The sequence below is a fragment of the Vicia villosa genome, unplaced genomic scaffold (assembly GCF_029867415.1).
Source record: "Vicia villosa cultivar HV-30 ecotype Madison, WI unplaced genomic scaffold, Vvil1.0 ctg.001464F_1_1, whole genome shotgun sequence".
Classification (NCBI taxonomy): Eukaryota; Viridiplantae; Streptophyta; class Magnoliopsida; order Fabales; family Fabaceae; genus Vicia; species Vicia villosa.
This window is the reverse complement of record NW_026705626.1, coordinates 477660-495987: the sequence shown is the minus strand read 5'-3', so window position 1 is coordinate 495987 and position 18328 is coordinate 477660. Positions and strand designations below refer to the sequence as shown.

The window sequence follows — 18328 nt, the reverse complement described above, 5'->3', positions numbered from 1 at the left end:
CTATATGATGTAAATTGTGAGAAAATCAAGGGTTGATATTTTATGCACTATTATTTATGCTTTGTGATCTATTATGGAGTTTAATTGTTATCACTATTTGTCTTGTGTAAATTTTTAATCACGTTCTTTTAGCAGTTAGTTTGTAAATAGGATTAGAATGATATGTATTGTTTATTTATGGGTTAAACACCATTTTGTCTCCTACCATTTGGCGTGAATCCCAAAAATAACCCAGTAAAAAAAACACAGATTTCATCCTTGTCATTTGAAGATTCCTTTGCTTTAGTACCTTAGTGGATCTGATCACTTAAAAAGCTGAGGTGGAAATGACACGTTGGCATTTTTTATTTAAGTGAGTCATACGTGGCTTAAAACAATATATTTTTTTTAATGATTTATTTAAACCTCAAATATTAAATGACTTAAAATGAAATAAAATTGAATCTGACCCTAAATCTTATTTCTTCTTGTTCATCTTCATCGTGTTAGCAGTTAGGGTGCCCCCTCTCCTCTCTGTGGGCACGAGGTTGCTATGAGAATATTTGTTTCGAAATCAAACTCAAATCCAGGAAAAAGATATTGGAAGTGTAAAAATTGGGGGGTTTGTTAAAATTTCTTCATATCCCTTGTTCATATACTCTTTAATAGTGATGTATGTTAGTATGTTTCCAAATTTTCATGTTTTTTGTTATTCATCTATTTCATCTATTTTTAATATTGGAAGGTGCACATACCAACTAAAAGATATTGTTCAATGTACAGAAATGTTGGTATGTGCACCTTTGCATTAGGAATCTTAAAATACACTTAGAACATGTTTGAAAAAGTATCATGCAACAAAAACAAGTTACGAGGCTTTGAAAATTAGTTACAGACTTCAAAAATCGTAGTTTACTCAAAATACAAGTGCATGTGTCGACACATACGTTCTTCAGGTCGACACATGTACTGTAAGAATGAAGCCTGTAGCTTCTATTTAAATGTGTCTACACATACAAGTTTCCAAGTCAACACATGTTCTCAAAATTATCATTATTTGTCAATACATATGTATTTCCGGTCGACACATGTGCTGCAGTTTTAAAGCTTGTAACTTCTATTTAAGTGTGTCGACACATAACCTGTTATAGGTCGACTCATAGCATTACATAGGTCGACACATGACTTACATGTATCGACATAAGCAACTAATTTTTGGAAAAAATATATATTTTTTCAATTTCCAAGCTTTCCTTTTTCCTCCAACTTACACCACCATAAACACATCGTACATGCATCATTTTCAATTTGATGAAAATATAAACACATACTAAGATTGCTCATTATCTTCCACCTCTACGCATACACAAAAATAAGGTATACATAATCATTCATTGTTTGGGTGTCATATATAATTGGTTGATAACGTTCAATTTTGGCTGGCTGTAACCTAAGGCTGAGTTGAGAATCATAGGGGGTTTCATCGGAAAAACTGTGAAGGCTTTTACTCCAAGATCAAGGGGTTAATTGGGAGGGGGGGGGGGGGTTGACAAGAGTTACACAATTGGATCCGATCGAGTGAAGAACTTTGAAGAACAAGTGGTTCTTGTAAAGGAGTAGCGTGAGACGATGAATCAATTGGTAATCTTAAGTGACAATAACTCGCAATTTGGATTCGACCGAGTGAAGACTTTGAAGAACGGTGGTTTCTTGCAAAGGAATAATGTGAGATGGTGAATCGATTAGTGTTTGTTGGGTGACTTGTTCAAACTCAGATCAAGGGAAGGTAATTGCAAGGATCAACACCAAACATACAGTTTGTAGGGTTGCTTAACATCTCTTATAAACAATGTTTTACATAGTAAGGTTGATATCTCAATTCCAAATTAGAATTGGGGGCAGACATAGCCGTAGCGAGGACGGTCTATAAACTTCCTAAACAACTCCTTGTGTCCTCTCTCCCCCCTCTCTCTCTTTATATATCTCTTTATCTCTTGTATTTAAATTTGCATTATCAAATTGTTAAACATATTGATTGAGCGATTGATTAGTAACAATTTTTCGGTATTTGCTTTGAAAATTGTTGACTGGTTATTTTTGTCTTACAGTCAATTTAATTGTAAGAGGATTTTGATATCAACAAGCTTAAACAAAAATTCTAAAAAATCAATCGCACACCAAGTGTTTGATAATTTGACACTTTGAATTTTTGTGTTTAAATTGATTGGACATTGGTTGCCTTGTGATCACACTAAAATTGTTAAGTGAGAATTTTATTTGTGAATTGATGGTATCATTGTTATTCCAAACAAAGGGTTGTGTTCATATTTAAGTTTCCAATAAGTGGTTTGATTTAGAAGACTTTTGATCTAAACGCGATACTTACGCTTTCCATTATTTAAACGTTTTCAAAACCTTTAAAATCTAGTTTTTAAACTTGGGGATCTACTCACCCCTCTAGATAAATTGTTGTCGTCTGACAAGTGGCATCAAGATCTCTGGTTTATTTCGTGCTTCAAACACTTATTAGAAAATGACTACCGAACCTAAACGGGCGTACGAAAGAGCGTTTATTTTCACCGGTGAAAACTATGGTTATTGGAAAGCTTGTATGCACATTCACATAAACTCATATAATAAGGGTGTGTGGGATGTCATTATGAACTGTCTAACTCAAATAACCATGGTCGATGGTAATTGCGGTATCACACCTAAACCGAAATCACAGTGCAATGACAATGATCATAAAAAGTAGGGTTGCGATTGGTAGGCGAAAAATATTCTCATATCCGCTCTCGGTGTTGATGAATATTATCGTGTTTCCCATTGTAAAACTGCTAAAGCTATGTGGGACACATTACAAGTTTTCCATGAGGGGATTAATGAGATGAAACAAGCTAGAATTAACACATTGTATCAAGAGTTTGAACTATTTCGCATGAAGCATGATGAAACCATTTCTTAAATGCAAAAGAGATTCACTCATCTCATTAACTGTTTAAATGCACTTGGGAATCCGGTTTTCAATGTAATTTCTACTAACAAAATTTTGAGGTGTCTCACTAGGGATTAACAACTGAAGGTCATAGCGATCAAGGAAGCTCATGATATCAATACACTTGACGATGCAAAATTTCCAAAGTTGAGTACTTGAAGATGCAAAATTTCCATAACTTAGAAAATTCTTCAAAACCCTAATATTGACTTTTGAAACTTTTGATTGATGTTCTTAATTAAACTTGACCAAATGGATTCAATAATCATAATTTCATGATCCTTGACCCTAGAAGTCCATAGTTGACCAAAATTCCAAAAGTCAAAAATTTTGAACAATTGACTTTTGCCAATTAAATTGCAATCTTTCCAATATTAATTGAATCAAGCTCCTCTAGCCAATTGAATGATATGAGTGGGCTATAATGAATTACTTGAGATCCTTGAATCATGTTTTCATCCATAAGATCATGCTTTGACCAAAAGTTAACTTCCTTAAAGAGTTAGGTTTAAACCCTAATTGGTGTACCAGATGAATTTGAAAGTTAATGATCTTGATTTGAAGCATTCTTGAGCTTGAATATTGATGATGGGAATCAATTAAGCACATGAGAAATCTTGAGTCCCTTTGAGAGTCACAAAAACCTAATTTTCCTAAGCTTTCTTAATCAATCACCTTTCTTGTGAAACAAGCAAACAAGCAACCACCTTTTTTTGTATATTTGAGGTTAATAAATGATGATAATGATGATCACACTCTTTTAGATATAACGCAAATGTAGTGGGATCTTAGAGTAAAAAATTGGGGTATGAAAAACCAGCATAATCAGAGCCGACAAATCCTTCAATTTCTGCTTTGTTCCAACATTATATTACTTGCCTTTACTATCATTTTTCTCCATGGTTGTTTCTACTTGATTTTTTTTACCCTTAATTGGGAATATATGTTAATGTCTCCCTCTCTCTCTCATAGAAGAGCATATTTTTACCATTTTATATGCCAAGAGAATAGTAAGAATAACTTATGGGAGCATAATGATTTGGTTTCTTCTAAGGGCTACAAAGATTTTTCTTGGGGAACCAACATTTTGTTCGCCTCAAAGGGCAGCAAGGATTCCATTTAGGGATCCAACATTATGGTCTCCCCATAGAGAGACAACGATATCACTCAGGGATTCAATATTTTGATCGCCTCATAAAGCGACAATGATCCTCATAAGGATCTAACTATTTTATCCCCTCATAGGGAGGCAAGGATCTCGCTTAGGGGTCCATTATTTTAATCTCCTCATAAGGAGACAAGGATCCCTATTTAAGGATCTAGCATTTTGATTGCCTCATAGGGTGGAAAAGATCCCTCTTAGGGATCCATCAATTTAATTGCCTCATAGGGGGACAAAGATCCTACATAGGGATCCTCATTTTTATCGCCTTATAAGACGACAAGAATCCCACCTAGTGATCCATCATTTTGATCGCCTCATTGGGAAGAAGGATCCCACTTAGGGATCTAACATTTTGGTCACCTCATAGGGCGACAAGAATTCCACTTAGGGATCCAACATTTTAATTGCCACATAGGGTGATCTTCTCCCTAGCTTATATATTTCCTGCAAGAAAGGAATAGCCAGCAAATATAATTCTCTAAAATAATAAAATAAGGGGCCTCATTAAAAACCACAACCTTACGTAAAGCGCATAGGGAAAAAGTGCACCCATAAAATACCATATCCTTACAAATAGTAGAGATTCAATACTCTCCTACAAAAGTTACCAACACGATAACTGCACATCAATAAAGAAAACAAATAAAAGACAATGATGTAAGTTGCGCTAGAGGGAAATTTATATAGGCCTTCAATTTTCGAGATCTCATTGGTTGAAGGAGGCGCTTCATCGCCTTTGCAGGTTTTTCCTAGCAACTTTATTCCTAAGCCTACTTTCCTAACTTTTGCACCTATAATGCGGACTCTTTTTAGCTTAAGGCTTTCTACATAACATTTTCTGGAGGTTTCTTAATCTCCTTGGATAACTCTCACTCGCCCATCAAAGAGTGGGTATTCATGCATAAATACAAAGTGGACAAGGTGGCGGCCGGCTAGTTAAAAGTTGGCTGCCTTATAATCATATTGTAAGAAGAGGGAGCGTCAATAACCACATACTTGGCATTTATTTCTTTGGCCTGGTCCATCTCTTCAAAGGTGGTATTCAAGTTGATGTATCATTTTACTTGTACATGCTTCCCAAAGAATCCAACTAGGTGGATACTGACTACATCTTTCTCAAAAAAGGCGATCATGGCTTCTGGTGCCTTTGACTCGCCTTTAGCATTGAGGAGCTATTCTATATTCAAAATTTGGCGAGCGTACCTCTTATAGGCGAAGCTAGTCTCTCCGCTCGCAACAAATCCTCTTGCTATGTTGTTGAACGTGTGGTGCATAACTTTACTGCCCCCATATTGGGATGACTCCATTGCTTTGTTGGGCATGGGGCATTCCGCGTCTTCTCGCCCTCACAAGTTGGACTTGTCTGGCCCATGAAAAGAGTCGCCCTTCACATATTTCTTGAGGTTTCCCTTCTGGACCAACCTCTCTACATCAATATTAGAATTCGTCTCTTTCAACAAGAAAATTAAGAATATTAATTTTTTTATTAAACATTAATTTTTAGTCAGAGAAATTCTTCTTTTTTAATTATTACTTTATCTCCTTTCTCTTTTATAAGCAAATTTTATTTTATAGGTTCACTCAATAAATAATTTATCTAGTCTATATGTAAGTCCAAATACATTATTTATAATAAATCTAAAAAATAAAATTTGCTTATAAAAGAGAATGAAAGGAATGTCTTTTCTATATTGTCAACTAATTATCTTTTGTTCCAATAAAATAATTCAATTGGTAGTTGTGCAGAAACATCAGAACCGCTAGTTTATACCCGTGATATTCTATTTATTTATTTTTATTAAGTTGAATTTCAACACTAGACTACCTAACTAAAAAAAATCATAAATAGTCTTTTTAATTTTTTATAACAATTTTATTTCCTTTAAAACTAAGTGTAGATAATTTGCTTGTTGATATATGTTCTCTACAACTTAGAATTGATTTCTTTTGGTGCAATTTGTGATCATGGGACGACCCACGCCTAATATGTCATGGCCTCCTTTTCAACTACATATTTATTACTAAGGGGTAAAAAATATCTGCACCAAAAGAAATAAATTCCAAAATGAGTTTTGCCAATTGAATACCATTTAACAATTACGTGGAGTCTTTGTCTCCAGCAAGCAAATCTATGAATGAGTTTACCAATTAAATACTTCACCAACTGTACAATCAATATATGTTGTTGACAATACACAATTTAATAAAATTTGGACCATTTCTCAATTTCTGCGTGTCATCCTTGAAAACCTTAATATCTTACTTTATACAATGTTTCCAAAAAGGTATTTTGTCAATATATTGGTTTAAAAAATTAAACAAGTCATTTTCCTTAACCTGAAAATTCAATCCTAATTCAGATATTAGTATTATTCAATTTATTGTGTGTGATTAGGCCAAGGCTTCACGATTGACATCCCTATGAAAACAAGACAATGAGGACAACTCCTTATTTAATAGACAGATCTACTTTTCTCGGACCCATCTTATTTCAACCAACCTTATGTATTCGAATTAAATTTTTTCCTTAGTACTAAGGACTACGACACAAGTTGCTAGAGTTTTGTTCGACCGACTAAACATCGAACAGAACTACGATAAACGATAAAATTTTCATTTAAATATTTTTTAACAATAGAGTTAGGTTTAGATTGACGGTGAACGTAATTGTTTTTAGCATAATTGAATTTGGTAGAATTGATTTAATTTGAGTTTAGTAAAATTGATTTTTGTTTAAATACTTTTATATAAAAATGAATTGAACAATAAATTTCAGTGTAAAAATCACATAACATCAATTTTAAAGAAAGAAATTATAAATCCTACCTTCAAATAAAATCATTTCTGAATATAAAATCAAATTTGTTTTAAAAAATCAAACACTTCAAAATCACTCAAGATTAATTTTATATTTTTAGAATTAATTTTGGATTTTTCAAAAATAGAATCCAACATACACTAAGTTCAAACTCATGATAATTAATTAAACTGAAAAATATCTCTTACAGAGTATATTAGTGGTAGAGTTGAATGGTAAAAAGATATTTTCTGATTTTCTTTTTAACTAAAGGATAAAAATGTTACTCTCGTCGTCCCACATGTGAGTGTCTTATTTAAAGAAAACGATGTCTTAAAATAAATGATTTATTTTAATTTTTAATACATTTTTTTTAATTTTACCTTTTAATTAATAAAAATCTCACAATTTTTAATACATAAAAAAATACTATAAAAATACTATAGTAATAATAATATTCTCTCTATTACTTTTATGTACTTTTGTTAATTGTGGAAAATAGTGTGCTGGATATTTTTGTAGGACGGAGGGAGAGAGTAAATATTTTACTACTTATAACTTTGTTCAAAATCACATGCATGAATTATTGACTAGACATTTCACTATCTTAATTGAAATTGAATGAATGGTTGTTTGTTATAGTAACTCACAAAATTTATGACATCAAAAAGGACCATACTCATTTAAAATCATTGACACCCATAACTGAACAGATTCAGAGTCCTTAAATGGTTCTGTCATATAAATAAAGAGTTAAGACACTGATTTTTGTCATAACTGTTTATGCAACTCACAACAGTAAAATAAATAGTATCTTTGTGATTGCAGATACAACTCAGAAGAATAGTAATGGAAGATTGTCATCCTCTATTGAGAGGTGGTAGGAGAAAAGAGAAAGGTTATAGCCATGGATTATCAACCACTCAGATACATGTTTTGGCTTCCATTTGTGACACCCTTTTTCCTTCTATCATATCCAACAATGAAAATCAACCACTCTCATCCTTTTACAGAACTTCTGGTTCTCAATTCCCATTTCCTGATGAGGTTATTTTTCAACCATACTATGTACTTTTTTTTTATCTATCTATCATCTAAATTCTTGTTTATGGCTCTTAGTTGAATGACGCGTGTCAAATTTCACACTATTTTCTGTTAATTTTTCTCGAACCCTGAGTTGGCCCGGATCCTGAGAGTGTGCTTCTCTTGAAGTCTGATATGTTAACAATTTTGAGGCACTTCATACAGAACTTTGCTTTACTCAGACATTAAACGGTTTTTCTCTACTGAACAGTGGAATTGGTCCCTTTAGATTAGTCGGTTGCAAGGCCTAATACTATAGCATTGAAACTTTAAATAATTTTTTTTTGAAAATGCAAGAGTTTTATCAATTCAATTGAGTTTTTTTTTTTTTTTTGTTGAAATGAAAATTAGGGGGCAGAGCTATTGATGTTGTTCAAGAGGAGTATACCAGAAGCAATGCCTTTGGTGAAGTGGATTCTAAGGATTCTGTCATTCAGATTAGGGACACTGTTGATTTGTGGAACTTATTGCTTGCAATGGAAGTGGCCATTTGTTCTTAAATTCTCTGAGATTTCATTGGAAAAGAGACAAGAGATTCTGAAGAATTGGTCAAATGCGAAACGTTGGTGGATGCCTCTAAGGGATGTGTTTGTGTTGCTCAAACTTAGTTTCTTCTATACTTTGTTCTCAAGGGTAATCTTTCTCATACACTGTGTTTTTAATCTGTGGTTGAAAATTGATATGCTCATAAAATGTTTGTTAGTTTGACTATGAGATATAAAAATGTTAGTGTATTATGTTACACATTTTGTTATTGAATGAATTTCAAGTTCAGAATGTTTGGAAAATATGTATTGATAGCGCTAATCGTATCAGAGCCTTCTCAAACTTTTGAGAGGCCCTGCAAAAAAAGCTGAAGTTAGCTTAGTTGAGTCGTAGAATATGTGTATGGAAGCCGTTTTTGCCATAGTTTAATCGTGAAAAAGTGAGGCCTTGTACTTTAGGCCGCCTTGCACACCCTCAAAATCGGCTCTGAATTGTATGCGGTATACTCGAAATATAGATTTCGTGTTAATTTAACCAAGAGATTGGTATGCATGTGACAAGGTCTTGTTATGTGATCCCAAAATTGGCAGTTTAAAGATATGGTAGAGAACTAGCAGGACTGTTATTTAGCTGATGAAAATCGGGCTAACTAATTTGACTCGTTTTTCAATAAAAACACTGGCTTGTATGATACCGTTATTTTATAGTTCATGTAGAAAAGGAGTTATACATAATTGTTTTGGATATATGTCATGTTTGAAGTTCAAGTCATAATGATAAAATTTTCTGAATGTAATTTCCCTAATTGCCGCAGACTGATGAAAATGGACATAATCCAATGTGGAAGGCAATAGGGTACAAGGTGGACAACAGGAAAAAGTTGAAACCAAAGAAAAGGCCCCTCCAAGAAGGACTAATAGAGACTACGCACGAAACCGATTCTACATTAATCCAATCTCTAAAAGAAAAAGGCCTTGAAGTCACTGAAGAGAAGAACTTGTACAAGATCAAATGTGATGTTGTCATTGTCGGTTCTGGTTGCGGCGGAGGAGTTGCGGCTGCAATTCTTGCAAAATCAGGTCATAAAGTGATCATCCTAGAGAAAGGAGAGTATTTTGTTTCTCAAGATTATTCTTCCCTGGAAAATTCATCGATGAGCGAGCTATACGAATCAGGTGGCATCATGCCAACAGTTGATGGTAAAACGATGATCTTGGCTGGCTCAACAGTAGGTGGAGGTTCAGCTATAAACTGGGCTGCATGTGTAAGAACCCCGGATTCTGTCATGAAGGAATGGTCTGAAAAATATAAATTACCACTTTTCACTAGCTCCGACTATCGATCTGCTATGGATTCGGTATGCAAAAGGATCGGTGTCACAGATAAATGCAACAAGGAAGGCTTTCAAAATCAAGTTCTTCGAAAAGGGTGTGAGAGTATCGGTTTAAAAGTTGAGTCAGTTTCTGTGAATGCTTCAGAAGATCATTATTGCGGTTCATGCAATTACGGTTGTAGAACAGGAGATAAAAAGGGAACCGACTCTACTTGGTTGGTCGATGCTGTAGAAAACGGCGCAGTTATCCTCACTGGATGTAAAGCTGAGAAGTTCATTCTGGAAGATGGAAAAAATGGAACAAGAAGAAAGAACTGCTCAGGAGTGACTGCTGCAGCAAGTTGGAAGAGTAAGATAACAAAAAAACTCCAAATAGAATCCAAAGTAACTATTTCATCATGTGGATCACTACTTACACCTCCTCTAATGATTTCTAGCGGACTAAGAAATCCGAACATCGGAAACAACCTTCATCTCCACCCTGTTCAATTTGTTTGGGGCTATTTCCCTGAAGACATAACAAACTTGAGTGGTAGTAACTATGAAGGGGGAATCATAACTTCTATACACAAAGTACTTGCTGAGAATTCCACACCGAAAGTCATTATAGAAGCCCCTGCTATAGGACCTGGAGTATTTTCAGCATTGGTTCCATGGACCTCGGGACACGATATGAAAGATAGAATGGTGAAATATGCAAGAACTGCTAACCTTTTTGCATTGGTTAGAGACAAAGGATCGGGAAAAGTAAAAGGCGAAGGAAGAGTTTCTTATAGACTTGATCAAACGGACAAAGAAAATCTTAAAATTGGAATGAGGAAGAGCTTAAGGATTTTGGTTGCGGCGGGAGCTGTAGAAGTTGGAACTCATAGGAGTGATGGACAAAGAATCAAATGTAGAGGGATCAAAGAAGAAGATTTGGAGGAGTTTCTCGACTCTGTCGCGGTTGTGGGAGGTCCACGATCGAGAGGTGAGTTTTGGACCATGTTTAGTTCTGCACATCAAATGGGAAGCTGTAGAATGGGTGGTAATGAAAAAGAGGGTGCAGTTGATGAGAATGGAGAATGTTGGGAAGCAAAAGGGTTGTATGTGTGTGATGGAAGTGTTTTACCTAGTGCTGTTGGTGTTAACCCTATGATAACCATTCAATCTACAGCATATTGTATTGCTAGTAAAATTGCAGAATCACTTAAGAAAAAGTAGATTCTGATTGATGAATAATAATAATGAAGTTTGTATTATTTCAGTAAAAGAATAATTTCATGGAAAATATACATGTACTTTTCACTTTATACCTGTGATAACAAAAGAAAGTTTCATGTAGCTGTCTCATAGTTTATTATTAATATGTATTTCTTATAGATTTTGTAAAATTGGAAGTTCTCCGATGATTAAATTTGTATCCTTTCATATTTGTGATCTCACCATTTGCATCCTTTAATATGTATTATATTAGTGATTTCACCATTGGGATTTATAGGATTCTACAACTAAAAAATATACAAGTGAAGGTTTATCTGAAAGAAAATTCTTAGTTTTTCCTGAGTTTATCTTAGCCTGGACAAGAAATGGTCTTCTGTGACTGCAAATAGGGAATACCATGTTCATTTTTCTTCCCTTTTGAAAATATGTGCTTTTAGACTAAGGATTTTGTGCAAAAGATTGATGAGATGAGAAAAAGAATTGTTTTTATTTTTGTGTGTTTGGCAAGACGACGCATCTTGTCATGTGCCTACATATCCCTATGCGCAATAGAAAAGTAAGAGCATTTATAGTTATTTTCAAAAGGAAATACGAATGTTTGTTTTGTTTGATTTTAATGGAAAACACATTTCGTCGTCTTCGAGTAAAAAACACCAATTGTCATCCACAAGTATGAGGGAGTGTGTATTTGCATCATCTTGATATGGAGAGCTTTACTTGGATTTAATGAGCAAGCATGTCTCACATTTAAGTGGAAAATAACAACTACAACCACAACTTATGGGCTTAGGGTTTGCATCATTGTCAGAATTGGACTAATGTTGTTCCTTTCTGAAAAGATTTTAAAGAAAAGTGCACAAGGGCACAAAAAAAAGTTTGATAATGTTTGTCCGGATTTTGAAAATGTTTGAATATGATTAAGTGTTTTAACATTTAATAAGAACAAGGTTTGACGATCACTTGACCAAGTAAGTTTTATTATGAAAGGTTTTAAGTTTGAAAACAAAAAGGTTTTGAAAAAGAGAAAAATTTTAAAAATTGAAGAAGTGAGAGGAAATGAAGAGACTATCCTAAAGCATAAAGACAAATGACAAGAAAATAAAATGTCTCGTTGTAAAGTAGCCCAAGAAAAAGCCATTGTGTATGCAAGTGAACTAACCACAAGATGGAGCAAACATTTGATATTGGTCAAAATGAGTATTTCTTTCCCTTTAAATTTAAGCCACATAATAAGTAACAACCAAGCAAGCAAAGCATATGATCAGATCAAAAGTCTCAGATGAACCAAGTATCATATGAAATCCAAGACCACAAGCGTATTAGATGAATATTAAGATCACAAAGCATCAGATGAAACACAAGTTCAAAAGTTCAACTGTTTATCAGGATTAGGGCCAAGTTCTCAGATGAAAGTCCAAGGTCCAGATGAATTCCCAAGGCTCTCATATACAACAATCTCCAAACAAAGAAAAGTCTAGCCTAAGTCCAAAAGTTCAAACTCCTCAAGCATGAGATAGTAACATCAAGTCCACACAAAATTATTAAGAGATTTTAGAGTTTTGCCATATTTAGATGTTTTTGGTCTTTTGATAAGCAATAAAGACAAGAAGAATAAACATAATGGCAAGTAATAAATGACATGAAATGTAAATGGCAAAATAATAAATGACGTTAAAGTAAAGGTGCATAAAAGTAAAGTTAGCACAATTGTATGCCAATGTTAGTATTAAAATGATCAATCAATCGATTCGGGACAATTTGACACTATGTTAAGCAATTGTAAGCGTATTTATATAGAAGTAGTGCCTGTATGAGGTAGTTCAATAGCAATTTATGTGTCATACATATTAGAGAAATGATAAAGATCATTCTCCTACAACAATGTAGCACAAATAAAAAAAAATGAAGAAGAGAAAAGTGATCAAGCACAAAGGCAAGAGGATGAGATCATTACTTAAATCAAACTTCTTCATAATACAATGAGATGCAACTTATCATTAATCCAAAGTATAAAAAATGATCAAATGATCATTTAATGATAAGTTTAGAATGATGAAAGTTAATTCAATCAAAGTATCAATTCGAAGTCAAATTGAACAAGATGAAACATCAATCAACCACAATTGATAAAAGTCAACAAAAGTCAGAAGCAAAAACATATTAAATTAATAAAAAAAATCAATAAAAAGGTTTAAAAAATGGTTTTAAAATGGAAATTAAAAAACATCTGTGAGATATTGGATCGAACTCTAGTATTGTCGAAGGGTAGCTTCTTGGTTCGACAGTCCGACAGAGTTAAGCATGAATTCGAAGGGTTGCTCACATGCTGGTGTCGAAGTGTGCATGATGTAGTCGAAGATGGGTCGAGCATGCAGATGTCGAAGATGCTAGGGTTGTTAGCATGTTAAATTAGGTTTTAGTGTTTAAACCCTAATTTGTTAAGTTAGCTTGTTTATTAAGTTGGCTTGTGTAATGGGCCTTGCTGAAAAAGCCCATTAGTTAGTATGTTAGGTTTTATTATAAATAGCATACTAGTCTCTCATCATTGCTAAGCTGCAAATCCTAATTTAGGGTGAGAGAGGTTATTTGTTATTCTTGTAAACTTGTAATCTTGTTTTAAGAGAAAGTAAAAGAATAGCAGTTATAACCAATTCTTGTGTTCTTATTCTCTTCCCTAATTCCCTATTATACTTTGTTATTGGTATCGTTTTTCACAACAAATTGGTGCGGTGAGCGTGGAGAAGATGCCTTCAACAAAGTATGAGATTGAAAAGTTCACCGGAGTGAATGGTTTCGGTCTGTGGCGCTTGAAGATGAAAGCTCTACTGGTTCAGCAGGGTTGTTTGGAAGCGTTGAAGGGAGAGGCAGCCATGAATGCAGAATTGACGGCAGCGGAGAAGACGAATATGATCGAGAAAGCACACAGCGCAATTTTGTTGAGCCTTGGTGATAAGGTTCTCCGACAGGTATCAAAGGAGACGACGGCATCAGGGTTATGGGTGAAACTTGAAAGTTTGTATATGACCAAATCGCTGGTAAATCGACTCTACCTGAAGCAAGCTTTGTATTCATTCAAGATGATTGAAGACAAAGTATTGGCTGAGCAGTTGGATATGTTCAACAAGCTGATTCTTGATCTTGAAAATATTGATGTGAAGATCGATGATGAAGATCAAGCGCTGTTACTATTGTGTTCTTTGCCTCGATCACATGCTCACTTCAAAGAAACTCTCTTGTATGGAAGGGAGTCCCTGACGTTTGAAGAAGTTCAATCAGCCTTGTACTCTAAGGACTTGAATGAACGAAAGGAGCATAAACCTTCGACTGTTGGCGAAGGTTTGGCCGTTAAAGGAAAACTCTTACGAAAGAATGGTAAGTTCGACAAGAAGAAAGGCAAAAGCCAGTCGAAGACTTACAGTGGCGAAGCATCTGGCATTCGATGCTACCATTGTAAGAAGGAGGGTCACACAAGAAAGGTGTGCCCTGAACGCTTGAAATATCATGGAGGTAAGGATAATGGCAACGCTGCCATTGTTCAAGATGATTTCGAATCATCTGATGTTCTTGTGGTTTCAAGCAGTGACTCTAAGAAGGAGTGGATTATGGATTCAGGTTGCACTTGGCACATGACTCCAAACAAAGACTTGTTCGAGGAATTATGTGATCAAGATGGTGGATCAGTATTGCTGGGAAACAACAAGGCTTGCAAGATTGCAGGTGTTGGATCTGTGAGATTCAAGCTCCATGATGAGTCAATAAGGTTGTTGACTGAAGTCAGGTATGTTCCTGATTTGAAGAGAAATCTGCTTTCTCTTGGTGAATTCGACAAGAAAGGATATGTTTTCCAAGGAGAGAAAAGTATCCTAAGAGTCATGAAGGGTTCGAAGGAAGTCTTGAGAGGCGTGAAGAAACAAGGCTTGTATACCCTTGAGGTTGAAGTTGTAAGTGGTTCGACAAATGTTGCATCCACGAAACCTTTGTCGAAAACAGAAATCTGGCACATGAGATTGGGCCATGTCAGTGAAAAGGGTCTGGTCGAATTAGGGAAACAAAATCTGCTTGGTGGAGACAAAGTCGAAAAGCTGAAGTTTTGTGAACCCTGTGTACTTGGAAAATATTGCAGAGTGAAGTTCAACAAAGGCAAACAAAGAACACATGGATCCCTTTATTACATCCATGCTGATCTTTGGGGGCCTGCAAGGTGTCCATCACATTCAGGAGCAAGGTATTTTCTATCCATAGTAGATGATTATTCCAGAAAATTATGGGTATTCATCCAGAAGACTAAGGATGAAACTTTTGAGAATTTCAAAAGTTGGAAGACTCTGGTTGAAAATCAGACTGGCAGAAAGGTCAAGAGGTTGAGAACCGACAATGGCCTTGAATTTTGCAATGAGGCATTCGACAGTTTTTGTGCTGCCTCTGGTATTGCAAGGCATAGAACTACTGCAGGTACTCCACAGCAAAATGGTTTGGCTGAAAGGTTTAATCGAACTATTTTGGAGAGAGTCAGATGCATGTTGACTAGTGCGGGGTTAACAAAGGTGTTCTGGGCTGAGGCTGTTTCGACAGCAACATATCTGATAAACAGATGTCCTTCGACAGCGCTAGATATGAAGACACCTGAAGAAGTTTGGTCGGGACATCCACCAGATCTCGACAAACTGAGAGTATTTGGCTGCGTAGCCTATGCTCACATTAGGCAAGACAAGGTCGAACCTAGAGCTCTGAAATGCATGTTCATGGGATACCTTGAAGGAGTCAAAGCTTATAGGCTATGGTGCCTAGAGCCAGGTCACAGGAGGTGTATCACCAGTCGAGATGTAGTTTTCAATGAAGCTGAAATGGCTTTTAAGAAAATTGATGATGTTGGTCGAAGTACAGAAACATCTGACGAAGAGCTGGAACAGGTAGAGATTCCTGTTGAGGTGGAGCATGTTGATGCTGAATTGCATATCCCAGATGAAGTCGAAGAAGAACCAGAAGATGCTGAAGTTGAGGAAACTGACGATGACTACCTATTGTCGAGAGATAGGTCGAGAAGAGTCATCAAGCCACCTCAAAGACTTGGATATGCAGATCTTATAGCTTATGCCTTAATCTCTGCAAGTGAGGTTCTAGACGGAGAACCTAGAGACTATAAGTAAGTTATGAGGAGTCAAAATAAGACTGAATGGCTGAAGGCCATGGATGATGAGATAAAATCTCTTCATGATAATCATACTTGGGAACTGATCAAGAAACCTGTTGGGGCAAGGTTAGTCAGCTGTAAATGGATTTTCAAAGTTAAGGAAGGAATTGAAGGAGTGACGTCGAAAAGATACAAGGCAAGGTTAGTTGCAAGGGGTTTCACTCAGAAAGAAGGTGTCGACTTCAATGATGTGTTTTCTCCTGTTGTGAAGCATAGGTCCATTCGAATATTGCTTGCCATGGTGGCACAGTTCGATCTTGAACTGGAACAGATGTGATGAGGGTGAAGGCTGAACTCAATAAGGAGTTTGATATGAAGGATCTGGGAGCTGCTTCCAGGATTCTTGGAATTGACATTCGAAGAGATAGAAAGAAGTCGAAGTTATGCCTATCTCAAGAGGCATATCTACGGAAGATTCTTGAAAAGTTTGGTATGTCAAATTCGAAGCCAGTTGTGACTCCAACAAACCCTCAATTCAAGCTGAGTATTGATCAGTGTCCCAGTACTGATGTCGAAAGAGCCTATATGAATAGCATCCCATATGCTAATATAGTCGGTTCTTTGATGTATGCTATGGTCTGTACTAGACCCGACATAGCATACGCAGTAAGTCTTGTAAGCAGGTACATGGCGAATCCTGGAAAGGCTCACTGGCAAGCATTGAAGTGGATTTTAAGGTACATAAATGGGTCTCTGAATAGAGTCCTAATTTATGGTGGAGCCTTGGGTGAAGATAGTAAAGCAGTAATAGAAGGATATGTCGACTCTGATTATGCAGGTTGTATGGATTCCAGAAAATCTATTTCTGGATATGTTTTCACTATGTTTGGCACTGCAATTAGTTGGAAAGCAACACTTCAGAAGGTTGTTGCTCTATCAACCACTGAAGCGGAGTATATTGCCCTAACTGAAGCTGTGAAAGAAGCATTGTGGCTTGAAGGTTTTGCGAAGGAGCTGAAACTTCAAGGTCGAGGTATCACTGTTAAATGTGATAGTCAAAGTGCAATACACCTGTCAAAGAATTCAGCCTATCATGAGCGAACTAAGCACATTGATGTGAGGCTGCATTTCGTCAGAGGAGTAATCGAGCGTGGAGAAGTCCAAGTGCTGAAGGTTTCGACTGAAGACAATGCTGCTGATATGATCACCAAGACATTGCCGAGTTGCAAGTTTTTCCACTGTATGCAGTTGATAAAGCTGCATGAAGAAAGCTAGTTTGTTCCTTGACGTTGTAGAGTTAGGTCCAAGGTGGAGATTTGTGAGATATTGGATCGAACTCTAGTATTGTCGAAGGGTAGCTTCTTGGTTCGACAGTCCGACAGAGTTAAGCATGAAGTCGAAGGGTTGCTCACATGCTGGTGTCGAAGTGTGCATGCTGTAGTCGAAGATGGGTCGAGCATGCAGATGTCGAAGATGCTAGGGTTGTTAGCATGTTAAATTAGGTTTTAGTGTTTAAACCCTAATTTGTTAAGTTAGCTTGTTTATTAAGTTGGCTTGTGTAATGGGCCTTGCTGAAAAAGCCCATTAGTTAGTATGTTAGGTTTTATTATAAATAGCATACTAGTCTCTCATCATTGCTAAGCTGCAAATCCTAATTTAGGGTGAGAGAGGTTATTTGTTATTCTTGTAAACTTGTAATCTTGTTTTAAGAGAAAGTAAAAGAATAGCAGTTATAACCAATTCTTGTGTTCTTATTCTCTTCCCTAATTCCCTATTATACTTTGTTATTGGTATCGTTTTTCACAACAACATCAAAGAGGTATCAAAATATCAAATAAATATCCAAAAATATTTGAGAAAATCACAAATAGTATAAGTATTGAGACCTCAAAAGTTGGGATAAAAAATGCTTCAAAAAGATGAAGAAATAAATTGAAAAAAGAAATTAAAAAAAAAGAAGAGAAAAATAACAAAAATTATTTTTAAATTCTGGAAAAAAAAAACATATATGATAGATAATATTTTTTTGAAAATTATGGAAAAAAGAAGGGATTAAAAATCATTTTGGAACTATTTTTAATAAATATTTGAAATAAAAATAAATAAAATGGTTAAAAAAGAAAAAGAAAATAAAGTGAGCAACGATCAAGTGAGGT

General features: G+C 35.4%; 1 protein-coding gene across 1 annotated transcript; it reads left to right on the top strand.

Annotated features, from left to right (window-relative positions):
* The first annotated feature begins 7607 nt into the window (after nt 1-7607).
* On the top strand, nt 7608-11161 carry LOC131635340 (long-chain-alcohol oxidase FAO2-like). Its single transcript, XM_058905956.1, has 3 exons — nt 7608-7983; nt 8371-8652; nt 9320-11161. The coding sequence occupies exons 1-3, from the start codon at nt 7786-7788 to the stop codon at nt 11039-11041; spliced, it is 2202 nt and encodes a 733-aa protein (XP_058761939.1). The 5' UTR covers nt 7608-7785; the 3' UTR covers nt 11042-11161.
* Nucleotides 11162-18328: the final 7167 nt, after the last annotated feature.

Bases quoted from the DNA above. Each gene is read 5' to 3' on its own strand.
- LOC131635340 (XM_058905956.1), top strand. From the start codon at position 7,786: ATGGAAGATTGTCATCCTCTATTGAGAGGTGGTAGGAGAAAAGAGAAA. The intron at 7,984-8,370 runs GTTATTTTTCAA...AATGAAAATTAG, and splicing joins AATTCCCATTTCCTGATGAG to GGGGCAGAGCTATTGATGTT. The intron at 8,653-9,319 runs GTAATCTTTCTC...TAATTGCCGCAG, and splicing joins TCTATACTTTGTTCTCAAGG to ACTGATGAAAATGGACATAA.